The following is a 17,516-nucleotide window of genomic DNA, read 5'->3' as shown; positions in this document are numbered from 1 at the left end:
TGGCGCAGCCTGTCATCTGCTTCTGCCTCCATGAAATTTTCCTTCCTCCAAGGCTTCTGCTCTCGCCTGGCTATATTCTAGGTACTATACATGTGCAAACGGCCTCGCATTGGTTGCTTTAAAAAATGCACTTTGATAATTTCACTCTGATCTGCTTCGCAGGCGCGGGTGGCGCCATTTGGCGGTTGAATTGGGAATTAAACCTCTAGACAGTGACGTGTTTCCTCCGGGCAGTTTTCGAGTTTTCGTCGAGTGTCCTGTATGCATGCTTCCGGCAGCGTTTTCGTACGGCCTGGTACTTGCGGAGTTATTTTCCGAGATTGTCCGCCTCTTTCGCGTATCCCTTGATGGATCCTCGGCCGTGCTGTGTCGTCGGCTGCAAAGCCAGTGACTGGCAAGAACCCAAGCACTGTGTTCCGAGGGACGCGCGTGAGCGAGCTGCCTGGATGGAACGCGTTGGGCTGCTACCTACGGACACCCGCCGAAATCTCTATGTTTGTGGTCGACACTTTGCGCCTGATGCTTATTTTTATGACCCAGCGTTAATGCGGCGGTTAGGACTCAGTAGGAAGGCCATGCGTAGACGGAGGACTCTACCGACTATGTTTCTTCCCAATGCAAAGGCAAGGCTCCCAGCACGCGAGCGTGTGCGGCAGCGGCGCTGTGATAATCATTTCCTTCACATTCTTCTTTAGGCATACACACGACGTCCTGCTCGATAACCAAAAGTTCGTGCACGCACAATGTGGCATAGCCCTTTGTATCGGGCGGGACATTGTCTTAGCCAGAGTAAGAAGAAAAAAAAGCCAGCACGACATTCTTTCCCGCTTGTGCCATCTAGCGCCAAATTGCTTAACGGCGAAGTATGACAGCACGTCGTGCGTACATCAGTCTAGGCGAATTGAAAAAGGTGTACATTTGAGAGCGAAAGCTCTACCCCTCCCGTACAAAGCTGGAGGTCATGTGCTATAAAATTTGACCCTCAAACCATGAGGAGCGGAGGCTGGGCTCTGACGTCATATGCCACGTGACTCGCACAGCTGCGCTCACTCGCAGCTGCCGAATCACCTATACGTCACTCGCCACAGCTGCGTACGCAGAGCTAGCCAACGGCACACTCGCAACTGTCGGAAATCGCGTGGCGTGTCCTTACCTTCGCTCAAAGCCAAGGGACCAGTGCTTCGAAGGTGTACCGTCGCTTTCAAGCGGAATCTGATGACCTTTACGATATGAAAAGGCGCCAGATTTTATTGGCAAAAGAGAGAGCCAGACAACAAGTCCAATTACAATCCGAAACCGAAGAGGAGCCGGCTAGATTCTAGAAGAAACGGTAATGTGAGCGTGCTAGTCGAGAGCGGAAACAAGCAGCTGAGGCTGCCCGTGCGTCTGCTTCGACCAGTACATTAACCGTCAACGAGAGCCTTGAGCCAATGGCTAGCAAAGAGTCAAGCCGGGGAGTCACCGACCGTACGATTCGCCTGAAGCTTAACAGAGCTTTCACTCACCTTACTAGGTCAGCCCGGGTAAACCATAGCTTTTTTTTTTTCTGTAGGGCACAGGACCAAATTATGCGCGTCACTGCACGCGATCGTAACCTGAATGCCTACCCCAAAGGCATTGTGGTGGTTGCACAACGGTGGCTGATGATTGGCTTCGAGATACCAGCGGTACAGATTCGGTCCCGGCCGCGACGGGCCTATGTCGGTATAGGGACCTGTGAACCAAGGTTCGTGTTCTGTGCCATGTTGTCAACAGATCAAAAGGACCTATTGTGGTTGTTGTGTTTCTACCCCCCCCCCCCCCCCTTAACTCTCTTTGTGTGTTCCCGTCACACCTGTGTCCACTCGGACCACGTGGGCCCGATCATGCAGCTACCGTGAACATTCATCGAGGTCGACAACCTCGCGACGACCATGGGAAGTTGGATGCTTGGAATGCCCCTCCGAGCCTCAGCGGATTAGTGTAGCAGGGATGTCAAAGGCCATTGTCAGCAGTAATCCCAGCGAAATTCCTTGAGCAGAGTGCAGCGGCGACGAAGGCAGGCGAGGCCCAGGAGCTATTGTCCGAGCAACCACCGTGAATGCGGAGGCGACCTGGCGGCGCCGGTCACGCTGGCGGATAATTGAAGAATTCTGTGTCCCCGACTCGCGTTCTGGGAAATCGGCGGGGAGGCAAGTTCATTCCCCTGCTGGATGACTTCGGGAGATTCCTTTCCCGCAGTGCTGGATGAGTCAGCATTCTCCCCCTCTCATCGGCCCAGCTGTGGGAGAGTGGAAAAGCTCGCACCTGCCCAGCCGTGGGTGGTGACAAGAACGTCCCCTTCGGTCCATCGGATTGGACAGTGCTCGTCGACCATTATTCCCCAGCCAGGGATCTGGGGAAACCGGACGATATTTAACTCGGCCGTGAGTGTGGCCGAGACGCCTGCTAGCTCCAGTCGACTACGGTTGACGAAGACGTTGCCCTTCCTCTGAGAGCCATTCTCAGTCCCGCTCTATGTAAATAATGTAAATATGTGAATACAGTTTTTTTCCTTCTCTTCCCCTACTCCCCGTCTCCGGCCCACGTTCCTTCCTCCTTCGGCAATGCGGCGGTGATCCTGGATCCGATGCCTGGTGGGACGCGCTTCTAGCATCGACAAATATATCAACTGGTTGGCAGCGGCGGGATCTTCCACGCTTGGTCCTGGCTTCAGCAGTGGTGAGCGCTTGACTTTCTTTAAGAATCTGCCAGGCTTGATAACTCTGGAAATTTATCACTTCCTGTAGATTGTTTTCTGCACGTGCTCGCTTAAGCATTTCACGTAGCAGCTTATTTTTTGAAAGTCCTCGTTCGAGAATTGCCATGGATTTGAGCAAGCTAAAGAAGCCAGAGTTGATGTTGCTGTGTGAAAGGCTGGGTATTGAGGCCAGGAAGAGTCACAGAAAGCCGCAGCTGATTGAGGCTATTAAGGAATGTGGTGCTAAGGAGGAGGGAGACAAAATTTTGGAGACCTGGGAAGTCATTCAGGAGGGAATCAGGAGCGCTAAGGAGGAGGCCGACAGGGTTGAAAAGGAACGCAAGGAGGAGGCCGACAGGATTGAAAAAGAACGCCTTTACCGCAAGGAAGCCGCTAAGAAGGAGGCTGACAGGATTGAAAATGAACGCAAGGAGAAGGCCGTCAGGGTTGAAAAAGAACGCCTTTACCGCAAGGAAGCCGCTAAGAAGGAGGCTGACAGGATAGAAAAAGAACGCCTTTACCGCAGGGAAGCCGCTAAGGAGGAGGCTGACAGGATAGAAAAAGAGCGCCTTTACCGCAAGGAAGCCGCTAAGGAGGAGGCTGACAGGATAGAAAAAGAACGCCTTCGTCTCAAGGAAGCCGATGAAAGGCAACTTGCTTTAATGCGTTTGGAGTTGCAAACTTTACTGGCGAAGCGCGCCGAGAGGAATTCGACAATAAATCAGGAGGTTTCGGCGCGAAGTGAAATTAAAATCGTGAATGAAAACTGCGTGTCTTTGCCCATTGCCCGCGTCGCAAACGAGAGCCCGCTCGGGGTGCGTCTGACCGAGGCAGCCATCTCCCAAAACCTGCCTAAGCAGCATCACTCGATTTCCTCAAATCGCTCGGATATGCTGCCCAAAGAAAAGGGCCTTTGTTTTGGAGATAACGCTGCGCAGGTCCTTACCACTTCGAAGGCTCGTGAATTCGCAGCGCCAGCAGAGCACGTAGTTGAAGAGGGCAAACCTTACAGCGACTGTGGAGCTCCAAGCCAGAGCGCGGCGTTAGCTGAAAAGCGCGATGCCGCACAGATTGTCCTTGCAACCCAGATAGGCGTAGGCGCAGCGCAAAAAGGTAGTCCTCCAGAAAGCAGTCGCGCGCTGAAAGTGACAACTGCAAGTTCTATTGTAAGCGAGGAATGCGTCTCAGCGCTTCCTCGAAACCATGATCAGTTCAACGATAACGGAACGCCAGCCGCTCGCGACCGAAAACTCGAAATTGAGTTATGCTCCAATGAAACCAGTGTGTCTTTGCCTATTGCCCGCGTCGCGATCGAGAGCCCGCTCGGGGTGCGTCTGACCGAGGCAGCCGTCTCCCAAAACCTGCCTAAGCAGCATCCCTCGATTTTCTCAAATCGCTTGGATATGCTGCCCGAAGAAAAGGGCCTTTGTTTTGGAGATAACGCTGCGCAGGTCCTTACCATTTCGAAGGCTCGTGAGATCGCAGCGCCAGCAGAGCACACAGTTGAAGAGGGCAAACCTCAACCTGTAAGCCCGAAGCCTGTAAATTCTCGCGGTGACGAGGCAGAGCAATCTCTAGTAAAGACTGACGATGAGACGAACGCCGGCGACTTAACCCGTGACGGTTCCGCGCTACCTACTGACGAGCCAGCCCAGGACTTACTCACTTCTAGCACAGGGGTAAAGAGCACCGATAGTAGTGCAAGCTATAGTGAGTCTTCCGAATCAGGCACGAGTGATGAGCTGGGGCTAGGTGAGGAATTGAATACCAATCTAGCATTGCCCCACTCAGATGGCTTTCTCGAACTCCTTCGTGTGGACAGAGAAACGTTCACCGCTGAGCAAGAGAAAGACCAGACTCTACGCAACTTGAGTCGCCAAAGTGACATAGGTGTGTCACGAAAGAACATACCTTTCCAACTCCGTTCTGGCCTGCTGTACCGCCAGTATAAGGATAGGAAAGGTATCCAACACGACCAACTTACTGCCCGCGTCGCGATCGAGAGCCCGCTCGAGCTGCGTCTGACCGAGGCAGCCGTCTCCCAAGACCTGCCTATGCAGCATCCCTCGATTTTCCCGAATCGCTTGGATAGGCTGCCCAAAGAAAAGGGCCTTAGTCTTGGAGATAACGCTGCACAGGTCCTCACCAGTTCGAAGGCTCCAGAATTCGCAGCGCCAGCAGAGCACGCGGGTGAAGAGGGCACACGTGGCCCTGTCAAGCTTATAAACTCTCACGGTAGTGAGCCAGAGCAGGCTGGATTACAAACTGATGATGAGGCGAACGCCAGCGACTTTACCTGTGACGGTTCAGCGTTTGCTAGTGACGCGCCACGCAAACCAACTGCGAGGGTTTCCACTGAGCGGCAGCGCACAGAGGTGGCCAAACGGGAAGAGTTAATTAAGGGGAAAGTGCGGCTCTTGTTGACTGCTCGACTGCAATCCGAACCGCGTAGCCGCCCCAATTTGGCACCTCGGTGCTCAAGAGTTCGCACCCGCCCCGTGGGAACACAAGCCAAGAGAACGCAACGCGCGAACCCGATCCGAGAGAGACGGATACGCTGGCACGGCATTCGCACTCGTCCGTTCCCTTCTCGCGTTCTGCTTTCTGAGCGTCAGCCAAACTTCAGAACCACGAGACTTGGACGAGGAACAGTTAAGGGTCCTAAGCTGAAATTCCTAGCCGTGTGTCCTGTTGCACCTGCTAGAGCAGCTATCGGACCTCGGCCGCGCAGGGGGCGGCTGAAGAATAGGAAGCAGTAAATTCCTCTGATCGCAACGCCGTTTGCAGACGGATTCGAGGAATAATCCCGTCTTTTGTTTCTTTTTGATCATTTAACTCTCCTGTACAGAAATGCAAGCTGAAATTCCTAGCATTATGCAATGTCTCATCTGCTAAAGCAGCTGTCGGACCGCGGCCGCGCAAGGGGCAGATATGACGCATAATCTCATATTGAGTTTAATGCTTGTTTTTTGTCTTTTGTTCATATCACTCTCCTATGCGAAATGAGAGCGAAAATTTGGAGATTGGCATTGCCGGACTCAGTTTACATGCGTTGCAGTAAAGTGCGAGGTAATGGAAACGCTGATGGCCTCAGCCGAAGCTTTCCCGTGTAATGCCCTTTCCTGACTCCCCAGACGTTATTCCGCTATGCAAACTTGTATTTTGTTTTTTGCTTTAGCGGGAATCATTTTTGTCTGTTTTGTATGTGTGTTCAGCAGCTCCACCTTCCCTTTGTGCTCTCACGGGCGGTGGCTTTCTGTGACATACACCGTGCTACGGCACCCCCCCAAAATTTTAGAAAATTTTCCTCCCTTTTGGCTAAACAAGCTCTGTGTATTCTGGTTTGGTCAAACATGTCAACTTTCGGAGGAGGACGTAAATTTCACGCTACAGCTCATTTTCTCTAAAGAGATTTTGTTGACCGAAAACAGCTTGGCCGTTCTTGAAGTCAGTTTGGCGCTTTCTGCTTGTTGGGGTTTGGACTTTGCTGGTTGAGCTCGTTACAGCTGTCAACGAAGCAAGAAGAACCTTTGGGCCCAGCTGTGACCAAAGGCCGAACGGACACAACTCCAGGTCTCTGCGCGCAGCAGCGTTGGCTGCAACCACTACGAGACCTCTTCGGGCGGCGGACGTGCTGTTGTGTTTCTACCCCCCCCCCCCCCCCCTTAACTCTCTTTGTGTGTTCCCGTCACACCTGTGTCCACTCGGACCACGTGGGCCCGATCATGCAGCTACCGTGAACATTCATCGAGGTCGACAACCTCGCGACGACCATGGGAAGTTGGATGCTTGGAATGCCCCTCCGAGCCTCAGCGGATTAGTGTAGCAGGGATGTCAAAGGCCATTGTCAGCAGTAATCCCAGCGAAATTCCTTGAGCAGAGTGCAGCGGCGACGAAGGCAGGCGAGGCCCAGGAGCTATTGTCCGAGCAACCACTGTGAATGCGGAGGCGACCTGGCGGCGCCGGTCACGCTGGCGGATAATTGAAGAATTCTGTGTCCCCGACTCGCGTTCTGGGAAATCGGCGGGGAGGCAAGTTCATTCCCCTGCTGGATGACTTCGGGAGATTCCTTTCCCGCAGTGCTGGATGAGTCAGCATTCTCCCCCTCTCATCGGCCCAGCTGTGGGAGAGTGGAAAAGCTCGCACCTGCCCAGCCGTGGGTGGTGACAAGAACGTCCCCTTCGGTCCATCGGATTGGACAGTGCTCGTCGACCATTATTCCCCAGCCAGGGATCTGGGGAAACCGGACGATATTTAACTCGGCCGTGAGTGTGGCCGAGAAGCCTGCTAGCTCCAGTCGACTACGGTTGACTAAGACGTTCCCCTTCCACTGAGAGCCATTCTCAGTCCCGCTCTATGTAATTAATGTAAATATGTGAATACAGTTTTTTCCTTCACTTCCCCTACTCCCCGTCTCCGGCCCACGTTTCCTTCCTCCTTCGGCAATGCGGCGGTGATCCTGGATCCGATGCCTGGTGGGACACGCTTCTAGCATCGACAAATATATCATGGTCGAAATAAGTGATGAGCATGTTACTCCGGCTTTTCTCGTAGCCAAATCTGCACTTCGCCATGTGAAATTCTAGATTTTTTTGTTCTTATATTTCTTCACAACAAATCAGCTCCTCAGTTTCATGCCTGCGAAGTGATTCGCATCTTCCGCAAGCTTTAATTGCTATTGCCTGCATCAAAAAGCAAGCGTATCCGGTATTTACATCACACAAAGCTCTATCTGACAAATCTTTGTTTGACAGGACACAGTCATAAACTCCTTGATTAGTTCCAACGCTGCATTTTTGTACAGCTCTTACCAGCAGTGCAGCCAGTGTGCCATGTGTAAGCATCCCCTAGTGTGCACAAAGGATGTAGCCTGATCCATATCCAGATTATATATTTGTGCTTCCAAGAGTTTCTGTAGTTCGAGCTTATATGCCGACCACACACAATCCCTTATTTGCATATACACTATCTAGAGCCCTGTGCAGCACTGTAACACATTTCTGTATCTACGCTGCAGTAAAGTAAATCTTGGCATGTTTGCTTCTAGGGTCAGGTGCTGTACTGCGAGCAGCATGTTTCAAGCTGCAACCCAGCCAGTCCAAGTCCGTTTAGAACTACAATCACTGCTCTTCTTCAGGTATGCCGCTGCATGGCACACCTGGTATTTAGCATGATGATCAAAGACACCAGATTTTCCACGTAGCACCGAAATGTTACGACAGTGTTACTTTTTGTTACAAAGTTTTTAATGTCCTTTGTTTTTTTTTAGCGTACATCTGTGAAACATTATAAATAAGCTTTGAAATTAGTTTCGTAACCTAAATTAAACACTAACCTTAAGTAATCCTGCAAAAACAGATTTCGGCCAACAGTGGCCTGCTACAACTTCGATCAGTACTTAGCAAGGGATAATACACCACCTGCACACTCACATTCTAATGGATAGCATGGCCTCAAGCTTGTACAATCATGCCTCATTTACATGGACACTGGCTCGTGAGCAAAAATGTCCATAAAGTGAGTCAGTCATCTATAATAAAGAATCGTGGAGGCAGAAAAAAAAATATTGTGAAGAAAGACGGCATAGCGGTGGGGTGGAAATTAGACAAAATCATGGGAGATTGAAGTGCACTACCCTGGTCTCCATTGTTTGCACAGTAATGCAGTGTAGCTGAAGCTCTTAATTGTTTATGGGATGCATGATGGTATCTCATGGTGTTCTGACATGCTGATCGACATATCTCCTGTTTTGACTGTTCATATTCCACTAACTGCTAGTACATGTAGAAGCAATATGAGAGGGAGTGCATGGCTGTTGCACTTCACGGACTCGTCACCGATAGGTGGCGAGAATCAGCGGCAACCGGCCCTGCAAGCATGGCCGGCTGCCCTTTCCGCGCATGCCCCTGGTGCCGCCCATTCCTGTCGGCAACAGCGCTTTGCGAAGTGCGGAGGCCACGCGCTTCCATGTTCCGTCTCGTACTGTACATATTTATGCTTGGGTGACAACTGCTGAATGCAGTTTTCAATGTAGCACAGGCTGCAGAGAAATTCTTCACAGCCACGCATGCAGTGAAGTTAAACTGGAAACCGTAGCACTGTAAAACATGAAATCACAAAAATAAGGACTATCACTGAAGCAAATGCACTTTTGCTGGTATCCTGCACTCCATAGCACAGGAAAACGAACATCCGTTGTGGCAGTTGAGGTTTTGTTCTGATCACTGACCATACTGAAGGGGCACTCAGTACGGAAATATCAAACTAAGCAAGATGGATAACCTATTCCGTGGGAACACTACCAGTGCTTTTTCTGGCAAAAAGGTGGATGCGTTGCCAAGAAAACCGCTAGTCCCGAAAGCCTTCCACATTCAAACCTTCAGCGGAAACATTTAATGAGCACAGGTATGTCATCTCTACGACGCTGTGGCCAGCCGAGTCAGCCGTCATGGCGGCAAGGTTTGGCAAGTGCAGGCCACCTCTTGATAAACTCTGTGCTTCTCCACCCTTTACTGAGAGGCAGATGCTCTCTCCTGCATTGCGTGTCGATGTGTCTCGTTACAATGCACGCATACAACAGAAACAGGCTCCACAGATGCAAAAGAAGCTAAGTGAAGTTGTCAAGGGCAAGCACAGGCTGCAGAACAAACTGGTGATCGTGCTCTCACCTGTATACATAGGCGACAACACGAGCGTGTGGCCTTTGGTGCGTCATATGCCGTCTTGAAGTGTACACGTAAGCTCAGAGGGATTCTCAAAAGCATGTAAGCAGCAGACGTGCTCCAACCTATTTCATTCAACATCACATCCCGATGAAAAGTGCACATACATTGCTCATCAAATGGTGTGCTGTGCCGACGATTGTCATATCTGTGACCCTTAATTAAGATTGACTCTGCTGTTGTAGGAGTTAGATCATCTGGCCATGATTAAGTGTGTCATGTAGATCACTAGGCGCATGAACCTGCACCACATTACTTTAAGCATAAAGGCGACCAGGATAATGGCCTTGGGGCTCCCAAAATTGTGTCTAATTTCAACTTCACTGACCACCACTGTGCACAGATGCAGACTGTAATCATAGGTTTTTTTGTAAAATATTTTAGAGCGCAGCTCTTTGGCGTCCGTTCCTGGGTTTCGCGTCGTCGTCGGCCTCGTAACCAGCTCCGCCCCCCTTTCATCCCCCCAGCGCTATCGGCGTCAGCGGCATCAGTCAGTCGCTGCTATCTCTTCCCTCCTCCCTTTATCGTGTTGTCCGCTTGCTGCGCGCGCTTCTGCCCCCATCGTTTGCCGCTGGGTGTACACGCCGCCCCCCTCTCTTCCTGCGAGTCTCCGGTTGTCAAAGCGCCGGCTCGAACTTAATTCCTTTCTTCGCTCCTCCTCCAATGCAACCCCTGTGCGGTGGCAATCAGAGAGCCAGATCGGTGGCGGCGGATCTGTATATGTGCACCGCCCGAGCCGAAATTGCGAATACGTGTGAAAAATAAAAAAAAATTCTGTGATAGCGCATACATGTGTTGCTCGATTTCTTTGCCTCAATCTATCGAAAAGGTGAAACAGCTTATTTGCTGCGCTCAAATTTCGCATTAGGAAGTAACGTAATCGCCGGTAATTTTTTCTTTGTGATTCGTTATTACGGATGGCTCGATATATGTACAGTTTTTCTCAGGAACCAAAGTGTCCATATCAACGAGGCACAACTGTACATGAATGTCAATATTCAGAGTGTGCGTCACAGCTTGAGAGACCCATGTGACCAGGCCAGGTTGCGATTCCATGATCGTGATGTATCACAGCCTGGTCTCAGAATGGTGCCTAGAAGCCAAAACGTTCGGAGTAAATAATGCAGTAATAAATGAATTACCAGGTATATATGAATCATGCAACCTGTATTATGCTTCCTGATGCAATACACAATGTTTGAAATAAAGAATGCACAAGAAAAAAATTTGCAATCTCCGTCCCTTCAAGGAATGTCAGTACTTGCTTTGCATGTAGACAACATGGTGAATTTTTGTTGGTTTAAGGGGTTATGCTGCTTTCGTACCCCTTTACACTGAAGTAGCATCCAGCTAACTTAAGCATTATGGGCTGCCGTTTCGCCAGTTATTGTTCGCTCTGAAGTGTGCAGATGCTTACGTAATATGCAGGTTCTCAGAGTTGCTGCTAAGAATTATTCGAATGTGATCTGTTCTGCAAGGTCCTAAAGGTGAAAAGTATTGGCTCCATTGCACCCATGTTTTCTTTGTAGCAGCAGAAATACTCTGCGCTCACACGCCTGTTACAATGCATTCGCCTTCCTCTAGGGTGAAAAACGTGCAGTGGGAACGCAGACCAAGATGGAATGCCAGCATGCAGGCACAGTTATCACACCGGAGTACTGCCGCCGCCCAGTCGGTAAGTAAAGAACAATGCCAACCAGGGAGACATGAAGGAGCTAGACACCGCAGCGGACACGGGACAGAGAAAGAAGACGACACAGGGCGGTCCCGTTTCTCTGTCCCGTGTCCGCTGCGGTGTCTAGCTCCTTCATGTCTCACCAACTGGCCTACACATCTACCCTCCTAAGTTATGTGTCAACCAGGGAGCTGCTGCATTAAACTACTATGGCGCTTTGAGCATGTAGTGTTTTGTGAACCTTGGAACTGGGTGTAATAAGAATTGCTATGCATTTGCAGCAGCTACGCAGGTGTCCCTTGGTCTGAAGCTGCGGGTTTCGGCCGAGACTCAGACTGGACCCCTTCCCAACCAGGAGGCTCCAGCAGAGCAAAACACCCTGCATTCAACAGGAAAATAGAGAAAAATAGGAAATTGGACGCCTTTCACCAGTACATTCATAGCCATTGTCTGCTCATCATTTTGTTGAAAATAAATAACTAGTCAACTTCGTAACCAATGATGTGGTGTTTTTAGTCTATGTTTGAGACTACACCCATTGTATACAGTACTATCCTTTAGGAAACTAAAACTGGTATGATCAGCAGCGGTGGCCTCGTGGCTTGAGCATCAGTCTCGTACGCGGGAGATGAAGGGTTCCAGCCCCGCTGACATCGAGTACCAGCCAATAATAAAGCGAATACCCGTCTCGATGTTTGGCTTGGCTCGAGGTTAAATGCTTGGCAAGATCGGTCTTCTGTTGCACCTCATGCAGACCAAACATGTTAGCCATGGCTCTCTTCATCCAGCTGCCCAATTCAAATGAAATCATTTGAACTGAAATAAAATTACTGCACCACATATGACGGTCAGCCAAATGAAAATCACAAAAGTAATAAAAGCTGAAGACTGTGCCAACAGCCTGCAAGTTGGTAGGCATGTTACAGCCTTTGTCAAAAGTTTAGAGCCCAGGGGGTTCTGCTTCTGGGCCACATTGCTTAGCTCGTAATGCGTCCTCAGCGTCCTAAATATCCTGAAGGTAAGAAGATTTTTGGTCCACCTCCCTCTGATGCGTAGGACTTCCATTAGTGCTACAGGAGCGCCACAATAGTGCTTAGAAGCAAACCCCCTGGGCTCTAAACTTTTGACAAAGGCTGTACCTAAGAGTGTGCCGGATGTTATTAGGTGGCAGCATTGTGCAGATGCAGGAACACTGGCACAGGAACAGTAAAAATGGCCGGCCTGCTAGCAACTTGCACCAGAGAGGAGCAGCGCTCCGTTATTCAGAGACCCCTGCGACCAGGCAAAGTTGCAACTCCATGGTTGTGATGTGCCACCGACCACAGTGCATGTTTCGGTCATCGATCACAAAAGCGAACACTGTCATAATGGCGCTGCCTGTGCAAAGCTGCTGACTCAGGGGTGAAACCACTCTACCTCACTCTCCGCGCTTACGGCGACAGTCAACTTGGGCAACCGAATTCAAAATGCAGGCTCTGACCTGAACTATGACGCCGAGTACACTTCCCCACAGCCACGAATCTGCCAGATCATTCATAGGCTACTGTGTCTGCATGGTCATGAGTGGTGTGGTGTAATCACTGTGTTAATCATTTCGTGAACCAGTCAGAGCTGATGACTGACGTACCGAGAGGGTAAGCAGTTGCAATTTATTTGCTTAAGAACGCTAAATTCTGATTGAGGGTTTGGACAAAGCACAAAATGAGAGATGTTGATTTGGCTGGTAGTTCTGCGCTCTCGTTATTCCGTGTCATTTTATTCGCCATTTCCTATCCCTTCTTCACAACTTGGCACGCTCCTCCAAATCGCAACAACAAACATGACTGATGGAAACAAAGCATACAGAGTGAATGCTGGTACACAGCTGAAGATAAAAGGAGGAATTACAGTTTAGAAACACTGTGTTTTTGGCAAGCTAGTGATACATACTTATCGAAATGTTTTGCACGCACAACGGACAGGACGAAGCAAGAGACACACAACACAGACAGGCGCAAACTTCAACTGAATTTTATTGTGACAGCGACGCATATATATGCTTTCACAATCAGGAAAATCAGCTAGGCACAATACAAAAACAGGCAAGAACTGCATAGCCATATGTGCTGGCGACCAAATTCAACGCTGTCAATCCATCTTGCCATCCTAATTTTCCTGATTGTGAAAGTGTATATATGCATCGCTGTCACAATAAAATTCAGTTGAAGCTTGCGCCTGTGTGTGTGTGTCTCTTGCTTCGTGCTGTCCATTGTGTGCGCAAGACATTTCCATAAGAGGAATTACAGATCAGAACCACTTTGGGATCAATAAGGATTACAGTTTAGGACTATGCCAGAAAGAGGAATGAACTGTTGCAACCATATGAACTCTCAACACCCTATTCTCTGAACTTGTGGAACATCAGGCCCACAGTAACCGGGCAGCACTATTATGGCACTATCACAGACGGTGCCAAAGCAGATGGCACACAATAAGGCATCACACCTGCTACCACAACACACGCTCAAACCAATCTATAGTGGTGCTCAGAGGTATTGAATGCAGAGAAGAACCCCCACCGAAAGAACTGGCAGCAGATCTCTAAACACCTCCATCCCAAAGCTGCCACTTCAATCCTGCCATATCCTCCAAAGAAGGTGACTTCACAATGTGGCTTGTGAGCAAACAAGGTGGCAAGCTGTTAAGCACCGCCAAGTCCACAAGTGGATGTACGAAAAACGTAACGCACACTGCAAGTACGCTGAATAACCTGTGAAGAAACATGTCCCAAGATAGATTTGTAAAAGGTAAGGAAGAACTCTTTCTCTGAAAATCTTTGAAGCAAACCCACAATAAGGAGCTACTTGGAAGGCCATGATATGGCTTTCCGCACAGATGATGATGATTTGGCCGAAGTGGCGGTAGTGGTGCCTTGATCAAAGAGAAAAGGCAGGAAAGCACATTGGTGACTGGCAGTGACTAGAATGGTGATGATCAGCAGGTATGCGCATGGTGCAGCACGCACAGTCAATGTTCATGAAGCACGATATGCAGCAACCCTGAGAAGTGCATCGATGCAGAGATGCAGGACTGGATTAGGGAACTGCACACTCACCCAGCCAACCAGTTTGAACGAATGTGAAAACCACTGTGATACTATGATGTAATGTCCAGGCACACTTCACACAACTACAAACAAGGCATGTACACACTAATTGCGACTCCCCTGAATGCTGAACAAATTCAACCAGTCTGAACAAATGTGACAACTAGTGTGATACTATCATGTGATGTCCAGGCACACTTCATACAACTATATATACAAGGCACGTACACACTAATTACAATTCCCTTGAATGCTGAACAGACACCACTGCACTGTTGTAGCTTGCTAGCTGATGCGGAGTCAGCCGATGTCACGAAGGATGGCACATGCAGAGTCCAGATGTCGAATGCCATAGCTGTGGTCTTGACAGCACACATGCACTTGCAGTGACGACCTCCTCCACACCACATCTGGTTCTCCATCCGCAAAGTCAACTCCAGATTGACAGCTGCGAAAGCATGTCATTGCACCTGCCGGGATGCACAACCAAGTCAATTGTCAGTTGAACACATTTCAGTTCTGTTGCTCCCAACAAGCTTAAATTTAATGTTGGCCAAAAAATAGCATCACCTACCAAAACTATGTAACCAGCACAAAAAGCAGGAACCAGGTATTTGTGATGCCTGATTAACTAATACCAGCTCTGTATTCAGTTTGATGCAAACATTCTGCACAGAGTTTAATGCGCAAGGTGTGGCATCACTCCCCTCTGAATTCTACATTAAGCATGCGCATTTAATTGGGGAGACATTTGTAAATGGGGACACCAAGTTGCGATGCAAATGTCACCATGATGAAAGGCATTAAGTGAGCCAAGACATGAATGGACTTATTTGATTGCAGACTGGACTAATTAATCTGCGATTTGCTGATGACATTGCTTTGCTAAGTCACGGAGAACATGAACAGCAAAGTATGATCAGTGAGTTACACAGGCAGAGCAGAACGATGGGGCTAAAAATTAACATGCAGAAAACCAAAGTAATGTTCAACAGCCTAGCAAGGGAACAGCAGTTTGCAATTGGTAGTGAGGTGCTGGAAGTAGTAAGGGAATACCGTATTTATTCGAATCTAGGCCGATAGTTTTTTCAAAAAAACGAGATGTAGAACTCTTATGTCGGCTTAGATTCGAGGATTTCGTTTTGAGGTTTCGTATTCGTAAAATACGAATAAATGTAGCACGCAGGTGGCGCCCCCACAAAACGCCAACGAAAGACAGCACTGTAGCCGTTGCTATCTGTAGCCGTTGCTATCCGTAGCCGATACTGATCAAAGCACACATGAGCACTGGCTGCCATTTTGGCCTTGTTCTGTTCTCGTGCGGTGGCGTGAGCACATTCGCAGCAGTGAAGTTTTCGTGCGTGGTTTTTATCACCAACACCATGGCACCAAACAGGCGGTGCCATTATAGTGCCGCCTTCAAGCGGAAAGTTATACTCGCTGCAGAGCAGTCGTCAAATCTTCAAGCCGGGCGGGACTTCGGCGGCTGATCCCAGGCTGGCGTTGCATATGTCTCCTTGCCCAAACGCCAGCCCGGGATCAGCCTGAGCGGGTTCCTGGCAATAAATGTCGTTTGCGTGCTGTACCTCTTGTTCGCAGTTGTTTTTTCGGCCGGCCTACAATCGAGGTAAGTTTTTTTTTTTCTGTGGCCTTCAACTTTCGGGTCTCGGCTTAGAATCGTGGCCGGCCTAGATTCGAGTAAATACGGTATGTCTATTTAGGGCAGGTAGTGACAGCTGATCCGGATCATGAGAGGGAAATAACTAGAAGAATAAGAATGGGGTGGAGCGCATATGGCAGGCTCTCCCAGATCATGAATGGCAGTTTACCAATATCCCTCCAGAGAAAAGTATACAACAGCTGTATCTTACCGGTACTCACCTATGCGGCAGAAACGTGGAGGCTAACAAAGAGGGTTCAGCTTAAGTTAAGGACAACGCAGCGAGCTATGGAAAGAAAATTGATAGGTGTAACATTAAGAGAAAAAAACCAGCGCTTACAAACACGGACAGAGGACAAGGGAAACAGACTGACTCTGTCAGTGTTTGTAAGCGCTGGTTTTTTCTACAATGGATCACCACCAACTCGCCCAATCCTCAGTTCTTCTGCGTAACATTAAGAGATCGGAAGCTGGCAGAGTGGGTGAGAGAACAAATGCAGGTTAATGACATCCTAGTTGAAATCAAGAGGAAGAAGTGGGCTTGGGCAGGGCATGTAATGCGAAGGCAAGATAACCGCTGGTCCTTAAGGGTAACGAAGTGGATTCCAAGAGAAGGCAAGCGTAGCAGGGGGCGGCAGAAAGTTAGGTGGGCGGATGAGATTAAGAAGTTTGCTGGGATACAGTGGCGGCAACTAATAAAGGACAGGGTTAATTGGAGAGACATGGGAGAGGCCTTTGCCCTGCAGTGGGCGTAGTCAGGCTGATGATGATGATGACACTGGACTTGCTAATGCAGACACCATGCTGCTCCCTCACCTGCAGCACTTGTCTCCCGCATAACCGGTGTTGCCAATTTGCTTTGTCCTTCAGTGACAGTCAGTGGAGATGCCAACACACACCTCGAGTGCACTGTACCACCTGGCAGCTGTCATCTGCAAATAAGTAACTGTGTCATACAAACAGCTAAACTGCATGCTGGCACACGTCCGTACCAAACATCTAAAAAAGAATGCATCTGGCAGCACTATTGACCTGCCCCTTTTGACTATGTATTCCTCAACATCTTGGCGCAAAACATTTTGCACAAACTGAGCAACCTTGCAAAAATCCACCCCTTTGTCACGCGCATACTATCATAACAAAATGCTAAACAAGACCAAGACCATACACCAAGCCCAATGCCACGACTGAACCTGAGAATGCCAAATGCACGATCCACCGCTGCCAATTTCAGGCAGACTGAAATAGGCAAGCTACAGCATAATTTGCTCGTATTAAAATAAAAGAGCAAGTCCTGCATTCCACAAGGCAACTAAGACATTCTTGCACCACAGTTCATGATGATTACAACCATCAACATGGCATACAAAATTGACAGACTCAGGCACCTGGCTCACACACACCCCCTAAAATATACTTCCACACCTCGCACAACTGCCACGGGGCATCTCTAAGAACTCTCGTAAACGCAAACCATGAATTCCCACCATTTACGAAGAGCAAGTACAAGTTTTGTCCTTGGGCTGAAACTTTCTCGTTAACAGAGTTGAAGGATGCCGCATTCAAGTCACAGTTTGGGATGTCCTCTTTCCCACGAGCACATTAGTTTTCAATATGGCCACCACCAGCAGCCATGCAGTCTTGCAAACTGTGCA

General features: G+C 49.2%; 2 protein-coding genes across 2 annotated transcripts in view; one reads left to right on the top strand and one right to left on the bottom strand.

The window, feature by feature from the left end:
- The first annotated feature begins 248 nt into the window (after window positions 1-248).
- On the top strand, window positions 249-11,611 carry LOC149370253 (uncharacterized). The gene is made up of 4 exons (XM_089560898.1): window positions 249-623; window positions 7,767-7,856; window positions 11,026-11,116; window positions 11,398-11,611. The coding sequence occupies exons 1-4, from the start codon at window positions 348-350 to the stop codon at window positions 11,514-11,516; spliced, it is 576 nt and encodes a 191-aa protein (XP_089417024.1). The 5' UTR covers window positions 249-347; the 3' UTR covers window positions 11,517-11,611.
- Window positions 11,612-12,721: 1,110 nt separating this feature from the next.
- The window catches only part of LOC149370244 (uncharacterized), a 125,044-nt gene continuing 120,249 nt past the window's right edge, over window positions 12,722-17,516 (bottom strand). Inside the window, exons 8-9 of the mRNA XM_089577405.1 lie at window positions 16,678-16,793; window positions 12,722-14,671 (exon numbers count right to left, since the gene is read on the bottom strand). Of these exons, the coding sequence (XP_089433531.1) occupies window positions 16,738-16,793 (56 nt within the window). The 3' untranslated portion in view covers window positions 12,722-14,671; window positions 16,678-16,737. The remainder of the gene's footprint in view (window positions 14,672-16,677; window positions 16,794-17,516) is intronic.

Source organism: Amblyomma mixtum, chromosome 1, assembly GCF_055824585.1.
Source record: "Amblyomma mixtum isolate Tamu chromosome 1, ASM5582458v1, whole genome shotgun sequence".
NCBI lineage: Eukaryota > Metazoa > Arthropoda > Arachnida > Ixodida > Ixodidae > Amblyomma > Amblyomma mixtum.
This window is presented reverse-complemented; position numbering and strand designations above follow the sequence as displayed.

Bases quoted from the DNA above. Each gene is read 5' to 3' on its own strand.
- LOC149370253 (XM_089560898.1), top strand. From the start codon at position 348: ATGGATCCTCGGCCGTGCTGTGTCGTCGGCTGCAAAGCCAGTGACTGG. The intron at 7,857-11,025 runs GTATGCCGCTGC...GCCTTCCTCTAG, and splicing joins CAATCACTGCTCTTCTTCAG to GGTGAAAAACGTGCAGTGGG. The intron at 11,117-11,397 runs GTAAGTAAAGAA...ATGCATTTGCAG, and splicing joins GTACTGCCGCCGCCCAGTCG to CAGCTACGCAGGTGTCCCTT.